General features: G+C 47.7%; 1 protein-coding gene across 2 annotated transcripts in view; it reads left to right on the forward strand.

Moving 5' to 3' along the window:
* The window catches only part of ARK2C (arkadia (RNF111) C-terminal like ring finger ubiquitin ligase 2C), a 58,464-nt gene that overhangs the window by 30,238 nt on the left and 7,191 nt on the right, over window positions 1-21,035 (forward strand). For both annotated transcript variants that reach the window (XM_054055270.1, XM_054055271.1), the window contains exons 2-4: window positions 9,684-9,993; window positions 15,892-16,017; window positions 20,363-20,492. In XM_054055270.1, coding sequence (XP_053911245.1) covers window positions 9,684-9,993; window positions 15,892-16,017; window positions 20,363-20,492 — 566 coding nt within the window. The remainder of the gene's footprint in view (window positions 1-9,683; window positions 9,994-15,891; window positions 16,018-20,362; window positions 20,493-21,035) is intronic.

Genomic DNA, 21,035 nt, shown 5'->3' on the forward strand with positions numbered 1-21,035 from the left:
TTGGCTGCAGAGAATTTCGGGGTTTGAGACTAGGTGGATCACAAAGCCTTTTGGTTGAACAGAGAGAAGAGATAGCTGAGAGCCTGGGCTCTTCCTGTTATCGTATTCTCTAGGGAAGGATTAAGGTTGTATTTGGATTCCAATCCAACCAGGTTTGGCAGTGTTTGGATAGAGGATTCTGGTTTGAGCTGTTGCAAAATTAAGAGGCTTAATGGGCAATGCAACATAACACTTGAGATGCCACCAGGTCCTTACAACACCTAGCCATCTCTTTCCCCCTCCATGGTTTTGGCTTTTTGCCTGTTTCTGGATGTCCTGCATATCACTACTGGTGGGAGGGAACTGCTGCAAGCCTCCACCCGGTCATTAGGAGACGTTAAGGATGTTTTAAGGCAGGTGTTGAACACTTCCAAATGTCTGGGGAGGGCTTTGGACACTGTGAAAGAAAGGCAAAATTGGAGACGCCAGTATTGAATTACCCTTTCCAAACAACTGGCTGCAGCATATCGCTGCCTGTCAAAGTCAAAGGATCTTGTGTTCACAAGTCAGCATGTTTTTACATTCCCAAGGGTGGGGATAGGCCTAGCTCAAGTGCTTCCCCATTTCTCTCTGCAGGCAGAGCCAAGTAACAGACCTCCATCATGCCAGGGTTTTAAATATTTTAATTTTTTTTAAGTCAAAGTTGAATTCCTTGCCGTGGTTAAATTTCCCATTTCCAGGCTGGGGACAAATTCATGTGGATATAACACCCTGTAAGTAAAGTATAACCAGAAGAAGATGAAATCTTGCCTCTTTTGACTCAAAGTGGTCCCCTACAACTCCCTTTATCAACTTATTTTTTTTTTAATTGGGCTAACAGTCCAAACCCTGGAGAAGAACCGTTGATCCCAGATGCCTGTCAATAAACTGGGAAAAGCTCTGATGCTGGTTGCCTTCCCCACCATATAAAATTGGCTTGGTTTTTGCATAGGAGCTTCCTGGGACAATGATGGAGGAGAAGGGATGGGTGAGCACATGGGGTTTCATGGATGATGAGCAAAGCCCCAATAATTGTGCTTGATCATAAGCCCCGTCAATGGGGCAAAAAACCTGGTCACTGGAGATGTGACCTGTGCTTTTAGCACAGCTGCTGAATGTGAGCAATTCCTGTCAGCCCTTCATTCTCCATCATTTCTGTTGCCTTCAGACCAAACAGAAATGAGAAGCATTACAAAAAAAGTTGCAGAAGGGTTTGGCAACGTCCCCAAAGCCACGTTTCCTCCAGTGCCCTTTCCTAGCAGATGTGCAAGAGCTGGGTCCAAAACCATGAGAAATGGGACACTTTGGAGAGGAAAAGCTGGGCTAGGTAGGAAACATCATGCCAGGTTGCTGGGGCTACCCATCCCTGCAGGCACGCGAGAGCCTGGGAGGGGAGAAGTGAAGCTGGAACCATTACATCTCAGAAAACCTTTTCATTCAGTGTGATTTGGCTTTCTTAAATTGGTGCAAAAATCATAAATATACCCTTGAATGCTGTACACGAGAATAAAGCAATAATTAAAACATAGTGTGAAGTATAAAAGCAAAAAGACAGATTTAAGTGTAGCAATGCTGCTGAAGTGTTTCTCCTTCCTTTTTGGAAAATATTGCTGAATTCAACACGTTCCTGTTAAACACCATCTTCAACAAAAGTTTTTTTCCCCCTGAAGCTAGTGGAAAAGTGTTGAAGGAAAAAAACCCGCATAGCCAGGACTGTATAAACAGCTCTCTCTCTCCTGCGATGGGTCTAGGCTGCCTGGCCACGTCCCACCACTAGCTGTTGCTGCTCCCCATCCCCAACACTCAGCATCATTTCAGCTCTGATGTAATCCTGCTGATAAACACTGGTTAATGCCAGTTGTGGGTTTCTTTTTATTGCTGTTGAATGCTGAGTCTAGCCTCTGGAAGGAGTCCCACCTCGGATTGTTTTTGGATACACCGGAGCTGTCTGTAGTTTCACAACGCCGTGTGCAGGAGAGGAGATGCTCTGGTCTGTGATAGGGATCATGGGTATATATAGGAGGCTATGTTAAAGCCATGCCTGCTCACGTCACTCAGCAATTAATAAGAGGCTTCATTAGGGAGAGAGGATGTTGAACGGGGATGGTACAAGCAGGCAGGGGCAATCTACAGTCTAACAGGTCTGTGTTTATGTTTACTTTGGGATGAGCTCAGCTTTATTTTGCTCTGCCTCTGCAGAGGTCCATAGAGATGGAGCGCAGTAAGGGCTGTTGAGTGGCAGTGGCCATTAGATGCTGACAAGGTAGCCCATCTCAGCCCTGTTCCCCTAAATCCTTTAGCAGCCCTTTTCCCTCACGTGTACAAGTCTCTGAGTGGGAGGATGGTAAACCTCCAAAACATCATGTTTGCAACCAGGACCCAGCCATGCTACTCCAACCACCATGGACCATCCCTTTGCCCACCACAAGAGCCCCATCCTGACTTGGTCCCTGGTGCTGCACAGCCTGGTAAGACAAATAAGGCAAACAAAAATGCTGTTTATCCTTTGCTAACACGCTGGGGCTGCTCCTTGCCCAGCCATGGACTGGCGCTGGGGTCTGCTATCCATTGCGCAGCATTAGATGCATGGGATGGCAGGCTGCACCCTGGGCTGGATTTGAGCTGGCTGCCTATTATTTTTGGCACAGTTCTTCCCGTTTGCTAAATGAAATGAGAAAGCTGTTGGCGAAGGTGTTGAAAGTGAGACAGATTCCTTCCCATCTGATAAATTTTTCTCCAATTCTTCCCCCCCTTCTCTTCCATCCTCCCCACCCTGACTCCTTGCCCGGCAGTTTGCTATCCTACAGTGGGAGTGAGACAGCATGATATCTCCCTTTGAGCAAGACTGCTGAATTTTTATACAGCTGAATATACTGTGGGTTTGGCCTAAGAGGTTATTTTTTGATTTCCAGGTGCACATTCACCCCTCATTTCCTATTAGTGAGTGTATTTAACCCATTTAATAAAGGTATATTCAGTGGCTGACAGTGCCTGGCAATTAGTAGCTTGTTTGAAAACGCAATCCTTCTCTCGTGCCACTTGAAGCCAGAGCTGCTCCTACAATTTTAGCCTTTACTCACTGTATACTGTCCGGATGGATGCTAACTTCCCACTTCATTCCTGTTTCCAGGGGGAATTTTAATGCATGTCCAGGGAAACACGCTGCTGGTGCCTGGCTATTAAAAGCCTGGTGGGCACTCTGCAGAGTCCAGTTCTCAGAAAGTTACCCCAAGTGGCTCTGGTTTATGGGGTTTATCTGCTATCGCAGGGCAGGAGGAGGGGTTTGGGGGGTTCTAATCAGGGCCAAATGGCTGAGACAGCATGGCTCCAGCCTCCGGCTCAGCCCATCCAACAGGCAGATCTTCCACAGCTGCAAAATCTGTCAGTGAGTGAAGCCAGGGCTCTCCAGGAGCTGCCATCTCCCTCTCCACCACGATAGGATCGAGATGTATAAATAGCCTCAGCCTCCCTTCCCACTCCCCGACCCCCACACACTTGCACGCAGACCATGAATGCCTCAACAAGCTGGCCAGGTTGCCTTACCCAGGGGAAAAATTCACATGCATCGCAGGCAGCTTAACAGCATAAGACAGATTTTGTTTTCCTTTCGAAGGCGGCTGTGCTCTCTGCGCTGCAGCTGTCTGCTTGAGATACCAATCCCCTGCTCCGGACCTGATCCTCAGTCCCTTACCAGTAGCCTGATTACACCAAAAATATTGTTGCCACAATGAAAATGGTGGAAATAAATTGTTCTACTTTCTGGGTTTTTCTTTTCATAAAGCTTGTATCATCCCCTCTTTCTCCGCAGGGATCACCCGGGGGCTTTGTATCTCTTAGACGGGTCAAGTGTTTAATGAACACACACATCCCTTGAGCCTTTTGGGGTGAAACGTTGGTGGATGGGTAAATTTGCATGTGCACAGTCAAATCTTGACTGATGCTGAAGAAGAATCCTCAGTGACAGAAATACCCAGTATCTTACCAGTACATTTCTGTGACTTGATTTCACACACCAACCTCCAAAAATATATAAATTTATCATGGGCAGGGTTCGCCTGGGGATGCGAAGGAAACGGGAGCATTTCCTTTAATGAAAAAAAAGTCCAGGCTGCTTCAGATAATGTATAGAAACAATAAATATAACTGTGGAACTGTGAAAAAAACAAAACCAGAAAAGGTCATGGAAGCGAGAAAGTGGCAGGGAGGAGGATATGATGAGTTTCCCTGCGGGTTTCCGCTGTGTTCAGAGCCTGTGTGAGCGAAGGATGGAAGTGACGTGGCAGCAAGCAGCTGAACAGGTTCAGCCATCCACATGCCTGCATCATCTGTTGGCTTTCTAAAAACAAACTTATGCCTTCTTGGTTTGAGACTGCAGCCTGGAATGCCGTCTTCAGCTAAGCGTTTTGGGTGGGTTTGGTGCTTCATGAATAGTTTGTTAAGCAATCTTCCCTAAGGGCTTTCTAGCTGAAGACAGTCTCCAAGATGCAGTTGGTAAGACGGGGCCATGGTGTTGCTGAGTAGGTGTGGGGAAGACAGCAGTCCCAGCTCCATGGGGGTCCTCAGCATAATGCTCAAAGCTGTGGTGTCCATTGCAGTAGGGGAGATGGGCCACACGGGCTGGGGCAGATACTGATTGGCACTCATGCTCTGGCAGTGGCAGGAATTAATGAAGTGCCAATTCCCCTGTCCCGTGACACCTAGAGCTAGCAATAGCTTCAGGACTTGACAGAAGAAGCTGAGAGGGAGTGGATGCAGTGGCTATGAGAGCATCACACAAAGCCCGTGTTGACCCAGGTGCACAAGGTAGATGGGGCAACCACGGCCACGTTGTCCTACACCATCATGCTGTGCCATAGCCTCTTCTGGTCCAGGCTTGGACCAAAGCACATCAGAGGGCCACACAGGCCCTCCTTCCCACCCTGTAGTGAGCTTGCTGAAGACCTGATTCACACCTCCACTGGATTCCATCTTTGCATCCATGTGTTAGGCTTTAGTCTTTCGCAGGGCATGTTTCACAGCTGGGTTAGCTGGGCTCAGCCGTTAGCTGCTTTTGTGACTGAGCTAGGGCCAGGGTGGGTGTGAGGCAACAAGGGTTGTCCAAACTGGAATCTTGAGTGGGTGGTGGCTGAGAAATGCAGAAGAGCTTGCAAATGCATATGGTGAACAGAAAAACCTGAGGAACTAATACAGAGACTGAGAGGAGAGGGAAAGATGGGAGGGAAATATCCCCCTACTCTGCTGAGAAATAGCTCTGTTTAGATGCTTGCCTTGAGACAAAGGTCTCTGTTATCAATGGAATCTGGCCTCAGCCAGTTAGGGGGAGACTGCACAAAGCTGGAGTAGGTTGTTTGCTCTGCTGACACATTGCTCATCTCAAAGCTGCTGATCTGATGTTGCTCTGAGCTGTCATCGTCTGCCACAGCAACAGGGTTTAAATGAAAGGAAGAAGCAACAGAACAAGGAAGAAGGGTTTCTGGCTAGTGGGCAGCCTGACAATTTGCTCAGAGAAATCAGTCCTCCACAGCTCCAGATACGAGCATCTGGAGCTACTCATGCCACTGAGAAGAGTACGTCAATGAGCCTCTTGCGGTGGGGTAGACCCTCTCCTCCTGACTATCAGGCTGGACAGATTTGCAGGTTGGCCTCAGGTCAAAAGGTTCTCAGGGATGGTAAGGACTGCATTGCTTCTGTAGCAAGGACGGTGGGTTTCTCCCTCCTTCTTCAGCTGGAGCAGACAAGTATTCACAGCAAAGGCCACTGAAGATGATGAACCACTTAGGTGCCCTTGGAATAGGCCATAAAAAACATCCAAGATCTGGCTGACCCCTCTTCCTGCAAAATCAAAGTATCCTGATGGAGGAGGGCAATCCTGCTGTAGGATGAGGACTAAAACTCTGAATCCCATTGAGTGGGGACAGGGTCCCTGCCATGCCAATCCCAGAGCAACATTGCCTTCTTGTAGTCATCAATGGGGCAGGTAGGTCACGGACCACGCGTTTATCAGCTCTGGATTTTGATAAACACAGCTTCCAACTTCATTGTCCTTGCTGCAGATGTGTCCTTAAAGCTTAGCTAATGAGAACATCGGCACTTCCCTTGTTCCGTGGAGTGAAAACAAAAGCTGGAGTAGAGTATCTGGACTGCCTTTTAGCTATGGAATGTTCTCTGCCGTGGCAGGTGTTACTGTCCAAACAAAACACGGATTAAATTCTTCAATCAGATTTTCTTGAAGAATTCTATGAGCAATGCTTGTTGGTTCCAATGCAAATGTGAGCTAAGATCAAACTGGATTGGGAAATGGATGGAAGACAGACTAGCAGAGCAACCATTAATCGACATTGCTGACATCAGATCCTCCATTGCGTTGAACAGGGCTAAGCACCTGCAAGCCATATGCTGGTGTTGATCATAGTGCGTTACCTGGAGTCAAGCTCCTCAGCTGATATCAGCAAGGTGACACACCTTGTGTGTGCAAGATCAACATGTGGATTTGGAAAGCAGCCTCCAACAAGGTCTCTTGCGGCTAGATATGATGAGCAGAAGAGAGTAAACTTGAAAATAGATAACCTGGATATGTAATGTTCTGGTTTGCACTGTTATTTGTTCTCCAGGGCTTTCAGGGGTCCACCAGTACTGTGCTTGGTGAGGATGAGCTCTTTGGTGTGCAACCTGGTTTGGTTATGCCAGCTGTGTGATTTGATGACTGCTAATAAGAATAGATTTGCAGCAGTATTCCCCAAAGTCTTTGCATTGCTGTAAAAGTCCTCATCAGCAATTGGATTAGTTGTAGGAAATGAACAATTACAACTCAAGACAGTAAATTATGCTAAGACAAATTGATGGGTTTTATTTAATCATATGGTCCGGGTCACATCCTGATAGTATTTTTCCCTGTGGAGGGAAATGCATCATTGCACCAGTAGGTACCAGAAAATATGCTTGATTTAATTGACTAATGCCTAAAAATAAGACAAATTAACACTCTGTACCAAACCAAAATGGATTAGGCTTTTACCTTTGGTTATGTCTGCTCTGCATGGGCCTTACATGTCTTCCTGCCCAGATATCAGAGATAAAGTTCACACTTTTTACACTGCAGTGAAGCCTATGACTAAGTCCCTCGATAAGGACTGTCTTGGTATGGGAGGAAAAATTCAAGTCAAGATCTCCGATGATGATCTGCCCACCCTGTGATCTCTAGTTTGTCCTAGCTCTGGCATCAAATGTCTTTCAGATGTTTTGCTAACCCAGATCAAAGCCTCCCAAGATGCAGCAAAAGGCTGGAAAGCTTTGACTAAAGTTGCAAGAGACAAGAGTGATGCAGAGGATGAGAAACTCTGTTTTTCTGCTTTATTGATGCGCAACGAAATTTGTCCTAGTAAATGTAGGGGAATATCACTAACCTTCATTGTCTCGTGTCACCCTAAGCCATTTTTCTCTGCAAAACAGCTAGCCTGTTGCCTTGTAACACAGGCTGGTGTCTTTGGGTGTGCAGAGGGATTAGCGCACTCTAACACCTTTTCTTCAGGCCCCATGAAGACCTGGAGGTATAAAATGTCTCATCTGTGACTTTGCTATAGCTGTTTTCCATTGGGAGGACCCATGGTCATTAGAAGTCGAGCAATTCACCATGAGTCACTCTACCAGGACCCCGCAAACACAGGAGTTAGGAAGCATCTCCTCATGATTGCAGCGCTGCTCAGCTGGAGCAATGGGCTAGGGCAACACAGGATCTCTATTTATTTACTCAACCTTTACCTGTTGGTGAGTTATGGTCAGCTGAGGCCAAGGAGATGGCAGCAACCATAACCTGGAGTACCAGGAGGATGGGGTGTGTGGATGGCTCTTGGGTCTGGGTTTGCAGCTCCGTGATGGAGGAACAGTGGATCTGATCCCACCTCCTCCAGATTTAATTAATAAAGTAGTTGAAACATGCCATGGTCTGACAGCATCAGAAATTATCACCCTGAGAAGTTCTGCTGCTGGTGGCGCAAGCATTTGTTTACCTTCTGCCTCAGAGAGGCACTGCAGAGGATCAGTTATTTAAGAGATACTGATATTTATGCACAGTTGTGGAAACCATTAGTTTCCGCTAGGTAGTCTCCTATTGTTTCTCTTGTTGGCATCTGGCTCCCTTTGTGAATCTCCTCGTTCCATACGGCTACAAACAGAAAGCACTTGGGGCTTCCTGAGTGGCTGTGAAGGACTGTTTCTGCCTGTGGGCAGAAGGGACATGTGAGCAGATGGGATCTGGGTCAAGAAAGCATCATGTACACGTCTGGTCTGTGCCTTGGGATGACACTCATTTTCTCTTTGTGCTGTTGTTCCCAGATATTTTGTGCCAGTCTCAAAGGTTAAAAAAACCAAAACAGTTAAAAACAAAAAAAACCCCAAACAACAAGATGAGGTGGCCAAAAGACTGCAAAAAGAGTAGGTGTCCTACCCTCGGGCTGTTCCTCAGCCAAAGGCATCTTGGATAGCTTCGTTTTTCCCATCCTTCATCTCTGAGCTGCCTCTCTCCCTGGTTTAAGAGCTGAAAGTTTTTCTGTGCCTGTAAATGCTCTGGGAATGTAGGAATTAACGTGCTGGATTGGGCCAAGGGCTCATCCAAGAAAGGATCTTGAGGGAGGTGCAAGCCAGTGCCAGATGTTTTGCGAAAAATGCTCTGCTACAGATATCTCTCACACCTCATTCCTTCCTCATTCCCACCAGCTTCATGGCTGGTCTCATAGCAGTCTGTGTTGTGTTTCCTGCAGCCTCTCTCTCCCTGCAGGCATCTCACGAGGCCGGGATAATGAAGGCTCTCAGCAAAGGCTCACGGTCTTAATCCCGGCTCTCAGAGGTAGAAGGTGTCTCTTTCACGTCCTGCAGTCAGTGAGCAGCACTTTCTTAGAGCAGAGGTTATTTCCTTACCTATGAGACGTTCTTAGACAGGCAAAGTAACACCTTGAATTGTCTGGAAAATCAGCAAGATTTTTAAACTTCAGGGAGTTCATAACCCATGGAAATATATTCTAGAAAACAGAGTATTTTTTTCCCTTTTCTGCACGGTTCAGGCTTTTTTATAGAATTACAGAATGGGTAGGGTTGGAAGGGACCTTTAAGCATCCCATCCAGTCCAATCCCTTTGCAGTGAGCAGGGACACCTTCAACTCCATCAGGTTGCTCAGAGCCCCATTCAACCTGACCTGGAATGTTTCCAGGGATGCGGCATCCACCAACTCTCTGGGCAACCTGTGCCAGTGTTTTACCACCCTTTCTTCCTGCTATGTAGTCTGAATCTCCCCTTTTTAAAACCGTGACCTTTTGTCTTATTGCTACAGGCCTTATTAATTTTTTGTTCTTTTTCTTTCTAAGACAGGCAAACCAAAACAAGCTTAAGCAGTTTTCATCAGTATACACTTTAATTTGGAGACAAGAAGTGACTTTGAGCACAAACCTGTGTTTCAGTTCCAATATTTTTTTTGGAGAGGAAAATCCATTAGTCAAAAATCAACATTTTCCCATGTAAACAACATTAACTGACCTGTTCTCTTTTTTTTTAACCCTTTTGACAGAGAAGAGAAACAGCTGTCTGCCCAATTCTTGCCCTGGAAGGGCAACAACTGAATCGGGGTGCCCCAGCTGCTACTGGCCCCCATGATGACTGTGCTCTTCTCTTCCAGGTGCTCCTTTTCAAAGGTCTCAGCATCCCCATGCTACCTCCTGCCGACACTTCCACCTGGGTCCCCAGCCTCAGCTCTCCACCGACTTCACCCTGCCTCACGCCGTACAGCCACAGCCGGGGTTGACGCCCCACATGGCCCCCGCGCACCAGCACAGCAGTGCCCTGCATCAGCCCCTGGCACCGGTGCCAGCCCTGCCCTTCCAGGATGTGGCCGGACCCTCCTTCCTACCTCAGGCGCTACACCAGCAATACCTCCTCCAGCAGCAGCTCCTCGAGGCACAGCACCGCCGGCTCATGCCCCATCCCAGGTAAGGGGGTCTTACTCATTCTGAAAGATCCTAAGAATCATAGAATCACTAGGTTGGAGAAGACCTCTTGGATCACTGAGTCCAACTGTTACCATCTGCTACTAAACCATGTCCCTGAGCACCTCGTCTACCCGTCTTTTAAACACCTCCAGGGATGGTGACTCCGCCACCTCCCTGGGCAGCCTCTGCCAGGGCCCGATGACCCTTTCTGTGAAAACTTTCTCCCTGATATCCAGTCTGAACCTCCCCTGGCACAGCTTGAGGCCATTCCCCCTTGTCCTCAGTCCCTTGGGAGAAGAGCCCAGCTCCTTCCTCTCTACAACCTCCTTTCAGGCAGTTGTAGAGAGCAATATAAGGTCTCCCCTCAGCCTCCTCTCCTCCAGGCTGAACAACCCCAGCTCTCTCAGCCGCTCCTCGTAAGACTCATCTTCCAGTCCCTTCCCCAGCTTTGTTGTTCTTCTCTGGACACACTCCAGAGCCTCAACATCCTTCTTGGAGCAACAGGCTGAACACTGAATACATTACTCAAGGTGCGGTCTCACCAGTGGTGAGTACACTGGTACAAACCCCTCCCCGGTCCTGCTGGTCAAGCTGTCTCTGATCCAAGCCAAGATGCCATTGGCCTTCTTGGCCACCTGGGCCACTGCTGGCTCATATTCAGCTGCTGTCAATCAACACCCCGAGGTCCTTCTCCTCCAGGTAGCTTTCTAGCCAGACTTCTCCCAGTTTGTAGCACTGCACAAGTTTGCTGTCCCCAGGTGCAAAAAGCTACATCAGCTGCATCTCCACAACGAGGCTTCTGCAGAGCCCTAGCAGTAGGTACTAGTGACATTGGACTTTTTTCACAAGTTAGAATCATAGAATCATTAATGTTGGAAAAGACCTCTAATCCAGTTCAACCATCAGCACAACACCGTTGTGCCTAAAAAACTATATCACAAAGCATCGCGACTACGTGGTTTTTGAACACTTTCAGAGATGGAAACTCCACCACTGCCCTGGGCTTCCTCTTCCAATACCTCATTATTCATTAAGTAAAGACATTTTTCCTAACATCCAGTCTAAACCACTCTTGGAGCTGTATCAGGCCATTTCCTCTTATCCTACTGTTTGTCACTTGGGAGAAGAGACCAACACCGACCTTGCTACAATGTCCTTTCAAGAAGTTGTAGACAGTGATAAGGTCTCCTCTCAGCCTCTTCCAGACTAAACAATTCTGGTTCCCTTAGCTGATCCTATGTCATTTGTGTGTCTCAAAATGACATCTACCAGGAGGGAAGCTGCAGGGCAGGTTGTACCTGTTGGTGCACCTTTCCCATGAAGATACATAGTGTGATCATCATGTATTCTGCTAGTGTCACCTGTTATTGTCACTTGTAGAAGAATCATGGTGTTAACACCTTGATGTTGTAGTGAACCTCTCCTGCATGGCAGACCGAACAATAGACTGTATGCACAAGCTACCTTCCTGTGGCTGCTGTTTCAAAACCACGTAAGAGCTTGTATCCATCTGTCCTGTCAGGTTTTGCACATGGAGAGCTTGCTTCACCGGCTCTAGGTAGGTTTCCTGGCTCTACAAGGGAACGATGCTGTTCACCTCCAGCACATTCAGTCACAGAAAGCAGCCTAAATTCAGATGGGGCTGATGACTCCAGAGAGGATTACTGTAGCTCGGCAGTGGTGGAAATGGGTACCTGGCCTTGTCCTGGCTGTGATTCTTGAGAAAGGGGTATAGAGGGATTCCATGCTTTCTTTGGAAACACATGGAAGCTATTTGTGTGTTGTACCCACAGATCAAGAATCAGAGGATGAGTCTTTGCGATAATGCTTCGTCTGGACAGAATGCTACAGACAGAAAACACTTTCCTTCCATACTCTTTCTGCCTGAAATTTGTGTGTTCTTCTCATCTCTGTTTTGTCTTGTATCGCTGGATTTTAGGTGAAATTAATGATTACTTAATAACTGGGTGGCAAATTTGTGTAGGGCTGAGGCACCGATAGTGTGTTTATTTCTTAGTCATAAGCAGAACTCAAATGAAAGCACGGAACACAATTCTGCAGGGACGATGCTTTGGTAAATGTTGTCAGTGTTACATTTGTAAATAGGTTGTGGTGTGGAAAAGGGCAGGAACCCCTTGCCTGGTCCCGCAGCCTGTTTCTGAAAACACAACTGCATTGGAGGAGTGTGTCAGGAACCTTTCAGGCGAGGGGGCATGAGGTCCCAGTAGTGGGAAACTAGGTTGTGCCTTCAAAAGTGTGGCTGAATGAAAAGTTCTTTATCTAGCAGTTCTCTTCTCCATTTGCTCTAGTGTGTTCCTGATGTCGTTGCCATCATGGAAATGTGGTGGAATGACTCTTATAACTGGAGTGCAGCCATGGAGGGGTATAAACCCTTCAGGCGGTACAGGAAGGGCAGGAGAGGAGGTGGTGTAGCCCTCTATGTTAGAGAGTGCTTTGATACCCTTGAGCTGGATTACGGTCAGGGAGGGGCTGAGTGCCTGTGGGTTAAAATCAGAGGAGCCCACAAGACGGCAGACATTGTGATGGGAGTCTGACGTGTTATAGATGACCCAGCCAAGAAGAAGCAGCTGATCAGCTCTTCTATAAATGGCTGGGGATGGTCTCTAGATCACTACCTCTTGTCCTCGTGGGAGACTTCGATCTTCTGTGTATCTGCTGGAAGTACAATACAGCAGAAAGGAAGCAGTCTAGGAGGTTCCTGGAGTGCATGGAACTTCCTCACACAGCTGGTGAGTGAGCCGACAAGGGAGGGTGCCCTCCTGGACCTGCTCTTTGTGAAGAGAGAAGGCCTTGTGGGGGATGTGATGGTTGGGGGATGCCTGGGACAAAGTGATCATGAGATGATAGGGTTTTCAGTTCTAGGTGAGATGAAGAAGGGGATTAGCAAAACAGTCACACTGAACTTCCAGAGGGCAGACTTTGGACTGTTCAGAAGGTTGGTTGGCAAAGTCCCATGGGAGACAGTCCTTCAGGGCAAGGGAGCCCACGAGGGCTGGGGGCTCTTCAAAAATGAAATCCTAGCAGCTCAGGAGCAAGCTGTCCCCATGTTCTGGAAGAGGAGCCAGCGGGGGAAAATGCCAGCTTGGTTGAGTAGGGAGATCTTGAGAGGCATCAAAAAGAAGAGGAATGTCTATGAGCTTTGGAAGAAGGGACAGGCGTCCTGAGTGGACTACAGGGAGGAAGTGAGATTGTGCAAGGAAAAAATCAGGAGGGCTAAGGCCCAACTAGAAATCAAACTGGCTAAGTCTGTGAAAGATAATAAAAAAATCTTTCCATAAATACATTAACAATAAAAGGAGGACTGGGGAGAATATTCAGTCCCTATTGGATGCAGAAGGAACAACAGTGACAGGGGATGAGGACAAGGCTGAGGTACTTAAAGTCTTCTTTGCCTCAGTGCTTAATAGCAAGGGAAGTTGTTTCCCCTGTGTACAAACCCAGGAATTAGAGGGGCAGAGTGAGGCTCCCATGGTCCAAGAGAAGGTGGTTAGAGACTTGCTTGCCCAGCTAGACACCCACAAGTCTATGGGACCAGATAGGATCCATCCATGAGGATTGAAGGAGCTGGCGGATGTTCTTTCCAAACCCCTATCCATCATCTTCCAGAGGTCCTGGCTGACTGGGGAAGTTCCACTAGACTGGAGGCTGGCTGATGTTGTGCCCATCTACAAGAAGGGTTGCAGGGAGGATCTGGGGAACTCCAGGCCTGTCAGTCTCACCTCAGTGCCAGGGAAAGTCAGGGAACAGGTAATCTTGAGTGCTATCATGAAGCACATGCAAGAGAACCGGGTGATCAGCCCCAGTCAAGAGCGGTTCATGAAAGGCAGATCTTGCCAAACTAACCTGATCACCTTCTATGACAATATCACTCAACTACTGGATGAGGGGAAGGCTGTGGATGTAGTCTTCTTGGACAGTAAAGCCTTTGACACAGTTTCTCACAGCATTCTGCTTCAGAAACTGTCAGCCTCTGGCCTGGACAGGCGCACACTCTCCTGGGTTGAAAACTGGTTGGATGGCCGGGCCCAGAGAGTGGTGGCCAATGGAGTTAACTCCAGCTGGAGGCCGGTCACAAGTGGAGTTCCTCAGGGCTCAGTGCTGGGTCCAGCTCTGTTCAATGTCTTTATCAATGACCTGGATGAAGGCATTGAGTGCACCCTCAGCAAGTTTGTGGATGGCACTAAGCTGGGTGGAAGTGTGGATCTGCTGGAGGGTAGGGAAGCTCTGCAAAGGGATCTGAACAGGCTGGAAAGATGGGCCGAGACCAATGGGATGAGGTTCAACAAGGCCAAATGCCGGGTCCTGCACTTGGGGCACAACAACCCTGTGCAGTGTTACAGACTGGGGGAAGAGTGGCTGGAAAGCTGCCTGGAGGAGAAGGACCTGAGGGTGTTGGTTGACAGTGACTGAACATGAGCCAGCAGTGTGCCCAGGTGGCCAAAAAGGCCAACGGCATCTTGGCTTGTATCAGAAATGGGGTCACCAGCAGGTCCAGGGAGGTTATTCTCCCTCTGTATTCAGCACTGGTGAGACCGCATCTTGAATACTGTGTTCAGTTCTGGGCCCCTCACCACAAGAAGGATGTTGAGGCTCTGGAGCGCGTCCAGAGAAGAGCAACAAAGCTGGTGAGGGGCTGGAGAACGTCTGATGAGGAGCGGCTGAGAGAGCTGGGGTTGTTTAGCCTGGAGAAGAGGAGGCTGAGGGGAGACCTTACATTGCTCTCTACAACTGCCTGAAAGGAGGTTGTGGAGAGGAGGGAGCTGGGCTCTTCTCCGAAGTGACAGAGGACAGGACAAGGGGGAATGGCCTCAAGCTCCACCAGGGGAGGTCCAGGCTGGACATCAGGAAAAAATTTTTCATGGAATGGGTCATTGGGCACAGGAACAGGCTGCCCAGGGAGGTGGCGGAGTCACCATCCCTGGAGGTGTTTAAAGGGACGGGTGGAGGAGGTGCTGAGTGGTATGGTTTAGGGAGTGTTAGGAATGGTTGGACTCAATGATCCAGTGCGTCCTTTCCAACCTGGTGATTCTGTGATTCTGTGTAGGTTTACTTTGTGATGGTTCCTCTGGTAAGTGGGAACTCAGCAAGAAGTGAGGGGTATGAGTCGGTTTGTGATGCAAATCCTGCTCATGCATCCAAATGTGGACACTGATCACACAGCACATGCCTTTCCTCCAAGCAGTTCAAACAGGCAATAATCACAAAAGAGACTCAAATCCCTGGAAAAAGTTTGCTATATTTTCTACCATTTCTTCTCCCTGTCTGCAAAGGCAGCAGAGCTGGAGCACAAGGAGCTGGATCCCAGCCTGGCCTGTTCATCATCCAGAGAAATGTTGGCAAAGGCCAGAGGGAGTAAATTCTGCTTTCAGTTACTCCTGAGTAATCCCGCTATGAATGAGCTTTCTGAGGAGTTTATGGACTGCATGGGGAGACAAGACAACCTGAGGCTTCTTTATGATGATGGATAACGACTGAACCAGGGACAGATTTTATCTTGTGGGTTGTTTACAGTGCTGACAGTGGAGAAAAATAAAATAGTGCAAAGGACACAAGACTTCCAAGGAACAAGTTGTTTGGTTTCCTCTTTTTCTCCCCAAGTAGCCACCAAATATCATCTCTTGTAAACTGAGTGTCATGGGGGAGTGAGATCAGAGGTCTGCATTAAGTCCATGGTGCCCATGAGTAAATGACACCACTCTTGATTCTTCTTCTCATCATACTTGACACATGCATGGATTCTTTTCTCTTGGGCACATATTCACAAGCCCAATAGTTTCAGTTTCCCCCTGGTTTATTGACACAGGCTCGGAGCAGGAGCCATACGCACCAGTGCTCTCCATGTGGCTAAATTGATTGCTGGTCTCCCCCTCTCTGCAGGCGGGCTCAAGAACGCATGTCTGTTCAGCCTCACCGTCTACATCCCAGCTTTGACTTCAGCCACCAACTGCAAACTCCACAACCCATGGGGGCCCAGCCCAGGTATTTAGCCGAAGGCACAGACTGGTAAGTATTCTACATTTCATTAATGCATCGAATGAGGTGATTAAAAAGTCCTGGGAGGCTGCAAGGGTTGGTGAATGTGATGGTGGATCAGTGCTTTCATGAAAGCTGATGATGCAGTGCAACAGATAAAATAGGGCATGTGCAATGGGAAAACTGATCTCTGGGAGGGCCATGAGTGTGTGCTAAAACCTTTGTGCATGCACATGATATTATAATACAATCATAGAATGATTTGGGTTGGAAGGAACATTAAAGATGATTCAGTTCCAACCCCTCTGCCATGAGCAGGGACATCTCCCACTGGATGAAGTTGCTCAAAGCTCTATCAAACCTGGCCTTGAACACCACCAGGGATTGGGCAGCCACCACTTCTCTGGGCAACCTGGGCCAGTGCCTCACCAGCCTTACAGGATATTATTTTTTCCTAATATCTAATATAAATCTCCCCTCTCTCAGCTTAAAACTGTTCCCCCTCATCCTATCCCTGCACTCTCTAATAGAGATCCCCTCCACAGCTTTTCTGTAGTAACTTCCAGTGCTGGAAGGCTGCCCTGAGGTCTCCCTGGAGCCTTCTCATCTACAGGCTGAACAATCTCAACTCTCTCAGCCTGTCTTCGTAGGGAAGGTGCTCCAGCCCTCAGATCATCTTTATGACCCTCCTTTGGACTCGCTTTAACAGATCCATGTTCTTCCTGATATTGAGATATCAATATTGCCCATGAATCCCCATCCATCAGTGTAAAGTGCAGACAAGCATTGATCTTTCTTCAGGTTTTTTTCCTGCTGCAAGGCACAACCAGGGTCTTTTTTTCTGTAGGCAAACGTCTTTGCTTGAACTAGATTTTCTGCTGTCCATGAGGCACTCAAAATGTGGCCACAACATTTTCTGCAGTCTAAATCAGGGAGCACGGCACTGCCCTGCCCCATGGGGTGGTGTGAATGAATTAATAGCTGATAATTGTTCTCTCACTGTAGTGTTTGATACCCTAGAAAAGCTGAGTAGGGAATTGATCCTTTCACTTTCAGGACAGGTTTTGAGCTCTCTCACAGTTAATATGGTATGGAGCCCTACTTGGAAGAATAAGAAGAAAATAAAATCATGCTTCTGAGTAGCTGCTTGTTAGCTGAGCAAAGTCCATTCTATGCACTGGAGGGAAAAAATAGCATGTGAACATGTAATTAGAGACAATTGCAATGTATATGCACAAGGGGACTGGAATGAAATGTCACAGGAAATCTTAATTATGGTGTTTCCTAACACTTGAGTGCTTCACTCTGCAAGTGGAGAGTCCTTTTAACACAGCAGGGGGGTGGGGGTCACCCCTCCGGGGTAATACTATACAACCTAAAATATGGCCAGATCCTTCTGCCATTTTCTTCTCAGGTGTTCCCATTACTGGCACCACTGTGAGCTGAATTTGGCCCGCACGACATTGTTCAGATCAGTTTGCAATGCGCTTCACATACCATCTGGGTAGAGCCATTCTTTCTGTCTCTCTTTCAGTGCAGTGTTTAATTATAATCATTAGAAGGATGTGATAAAGGATCGCTTTATACTCCCCTCCTCCTTTCTCCTTTTCTCACACTGTGTTGCCTTATAAAACCGAAGGAGTGGGGATGACAGAAATCCTAAGCTGTGTATATATATTTGGGTGACTCACTTCCCCTCTGGGCACGTGTACAGTTTTGCCCACGGACAGATATAAAACCTTTCCTCTAATGTGTTACACTGCTAGAGCAGCAGCGGCGCTCTCTTGGAGGCGGTAGGTGGTAGGCACTGTCATGGGAGGTGGGCATGGAAGGAAGATCTGAAAGTGACCAGTCATCTCTGACAGCCCAACCCTGATTAAAAGCTGGTGTAGAAGAAATAAACTCCTATTTGGTTCCTTAAACAATCTTCTGCATATGCATTTTCAACCATTCAACCTGTTATCTGGAGCTTTGTCCTTCACTTTTTGGTAGCCCTTGTACTGTAGACATCAGGGCTCTTGAATATCACATCTGAGCATCAGGATACTGTACAGTTGGTCACAGAGCACAAGTTAGAAGGTGATGATCGGTTCTGGTTTTCTTCAGCTAACAGGATCTGCTTACTTATCCCCAAACATTGGGAAAACACTGTTTCTTGCACTGTTCTTCTTTGGGTCCTTCCATAGACCCACAGCATCACTTCAAGAGCCTCAATATATGATCTTAAGGCTCTAGATGCACGGGTACACGAACAGTTCAGCTGCATTGTTATTGCAATTTCTTGTGCAAGGACTAAAAAGCATTCATCTCTGAGAGATCCCTTTGGGCCTTGGTCTCAAAGAACTCTGTGGATTATTGCAGACAGGAAATGTGGGAAGGCAGAGAAGAAATGGTCAAGGTTATGTATCAGGCCAATGGCAGGAGTGGGATTGGACCCAAGGCCTCTCAACTTCCAGCTGATCTTTCCATCCACCTGGGAACAGTCATCAGCAACTGGATAAATATTCAGAATTGTGACGTGGGAGCTGGAAAATGCCCAGTCCTGAGGATTCTCACCCTGGCTGCATTCCTGCCAGTCGCCTGCTGTGCTTTATGCTCTGCCAGGTTTTGTCTGTCTAGCACATGGCTAGCATGGGGACAGCAAAGATGGTCCCTGTCTTTGCTTCAGCTTTGTGTAAGGTATCTTATTCATGGGTACTACAGCACTAGAGCTGCTGCCTGGTGTACAGGCTGTTCCTGAGTAAAGGATGTCTGCATTTACTGTCCCCTCACATCTGTGATCTGCTGTCAGGCAAATGCAGTCCAGTTTCACAACTGCTGGAGGACACATTGCTCCTAACAAACTGTGGCACTCGCTGCCACTGTCCTCTGCACAGGGGAAGAAAAGAGAAGTTCAAGGTTGAAATGAGAAGCCATGTCTGTGGCTTCTAATTAGCTTTTCTTTGGCAAATGTGAAAACAATGGTTATTAGAGCACTGGCTTTTGTAATTATGACAAAGTGGATGATGTTCAAAGTGTTGTTTGTTGAGAAACTCTTTGGCTGGAGACATGAGGGATCAGCTAATTGGATTATTGATGGAGACTCTGAGTTAGATTTCTTTCAGCCTCCTCCATGTGGCACAGGGATGGGATTGCTGTTTCTCTCTGCATGTTTTGGCTGGGGAGAGCTGTGGCGTTTGCCTGGATCCTGATCGTGGCAAATCTCTGGGCTTGATCTGGGTTGTTATTCTTGAGGGATAAAGTGCTTAAACTCACCAAGCTGAGCCCCAGCCTGGGTGAAGATCCCACTCTATTTGCCTGGACCAGGGTGCATCTGGGCACGCAGCACCACCAGAGATGTCCTGCTTCATTGATGTTGGCCTGCTGTTCTAAGACAGCATTTCCTGTGTTAGTCTCATCCAGAAATTTCCTAAAACCTTCATATTTTCTGCACAAACAGCAGTTTTGGAAGCCAGGTCTTGGTGAGGTGAAGTCTCCTCTGTCTCTTCAGGTCCTTCTGTGACCTGGGCTAGGACACCTCCAAAGAGAGCACAGGCATGTCAAAAAGCACTCAAGCAGTGCCTAGTTGACTCCTAACAACTCCCATCAGTGTGTGCCCTGAGGCATTTAGCTGTATTTCTGCAAAATATTCAAGTCAAAGTGTAATTGCTTGTGGTTAAATTGGAACAGGGAGGACCTGTCAGGCTGAGGGAGTTGGGGTTGTTCAGCCTGGAGAAGAGAAGGCTCCAGGGAGACCTTAGAGCAGCTTCCAGTGCTGAAAGGGTCTCCAGGAAAGCTGGAAAGAGATTTTACAAGGGCCTGTAGTGACAGGATGAGGGGTAATGCCTTTAAATTGGAGAAGGGAAGATTTCAACTAGATATTAGGACGAAATTCTTTGTGATAAGGGTCACTGGCCCAGGTGGCCCAGAGATGTTGTGGATGCCCCTTCCCTGGCAGTATTCAAGGCCAGTGGGAGGTGTCCCAGTGGGAGAGAGGGAACAGGATGGGCTTTATGGTCCCTTCCAACCTAAACCATTGTATGATTCTATGATTCTATGACCTGTTCTGGTCAGACAGATTTACAGAGCCTGAGGATCGATTGTAGCCTTTTGGTGAAATTAGCAGACTGCTGTGCAGCTCTTGACCCCAGCTTACACAAATGCTAACTGGCATAAAATCAGCCCCTTATTTCTTCTTGCTGGCCTGGTGTTTGATTGCCCAAATTGCAGGAAACTCCTTTCCAAGCTTTAGCATCGCCCAGGTTTAGGCACTGTCAGCAGCCCAGAGCCCACAAGTGGAGGTTGCTCTCCTCCGCCAGGAATATGACCTGACTTGCCGAAGGCAGTGCAATAAAACCATGCATTCAAAACTGTATATTCACCTTTGTACCCACAGGGATCTCAGTGTCGATGCAGGACTGACTCACACCCAGTTCCAGGTCCGACCAGTCCCTCAGCCCTATCAACATTACTTAGCCACACCTCGGATGCACCATTTCCCCAGAAGCACATCCTCGACACAGATGGTAAGAGAAATGCTTTTGCTGAGAAATGCTTTATGCATTGTCTGCCAGAAGGCAGTCAAAATAAAGGCTGCTATCTTTCTATCACCTGTCTTCTGTGAATCCCACTTATCTCTGGCCGTGGGAGGGAGTGTCTGAAAGGATAGTGTTGCATCATTGCACTCTGTATTAGAATAAGGAAAGAAAAGCTCAGCAGCTCTGGGAAGATTCAGTCCATCGCGTGCTGCACCACACTCACAAGCTGGTCTGCAAAACCTGAGCGGGATGTGAGAGACTCAGCAGTTATTACTAGTAATACGATTAATACTGGAACACGTTGTGGGCTTCCAGGACTTTTTATAGGCAGAAAGATTGGCAGTAGGTGACTTCCTTCCCTGAGCTCAGCCCCATGGCCCCTCCCTTATCACCTCATTGCTGTCTACTTCAGCCTTGATGCCACCTGTAAAGGTTTTGTATGACCCGTTGCACAGGTGGATATGGGGTTTGACAAGAAGATGGGTAATTCGCTGGCCTTTCTCCTAGAAGGGTGCTGTATTTGGAGCTGAG

The sequence above is a fragment of the Cuculus canorus genome, chromosome Z (genome assembly GCF_017976375.1).
Source record: "Cuculus canorus isolate bCucCan1 chromosome Z, bCucCan1.pri, whole genome shotgun sequence".
Classification (NCBI taxonomy): domain Eukaryota; kingdom Metazoa; phylum Chordata; class Aves; order Cuculiformes; family Cuculidae; genus Cuculus; species Cuculus canorus.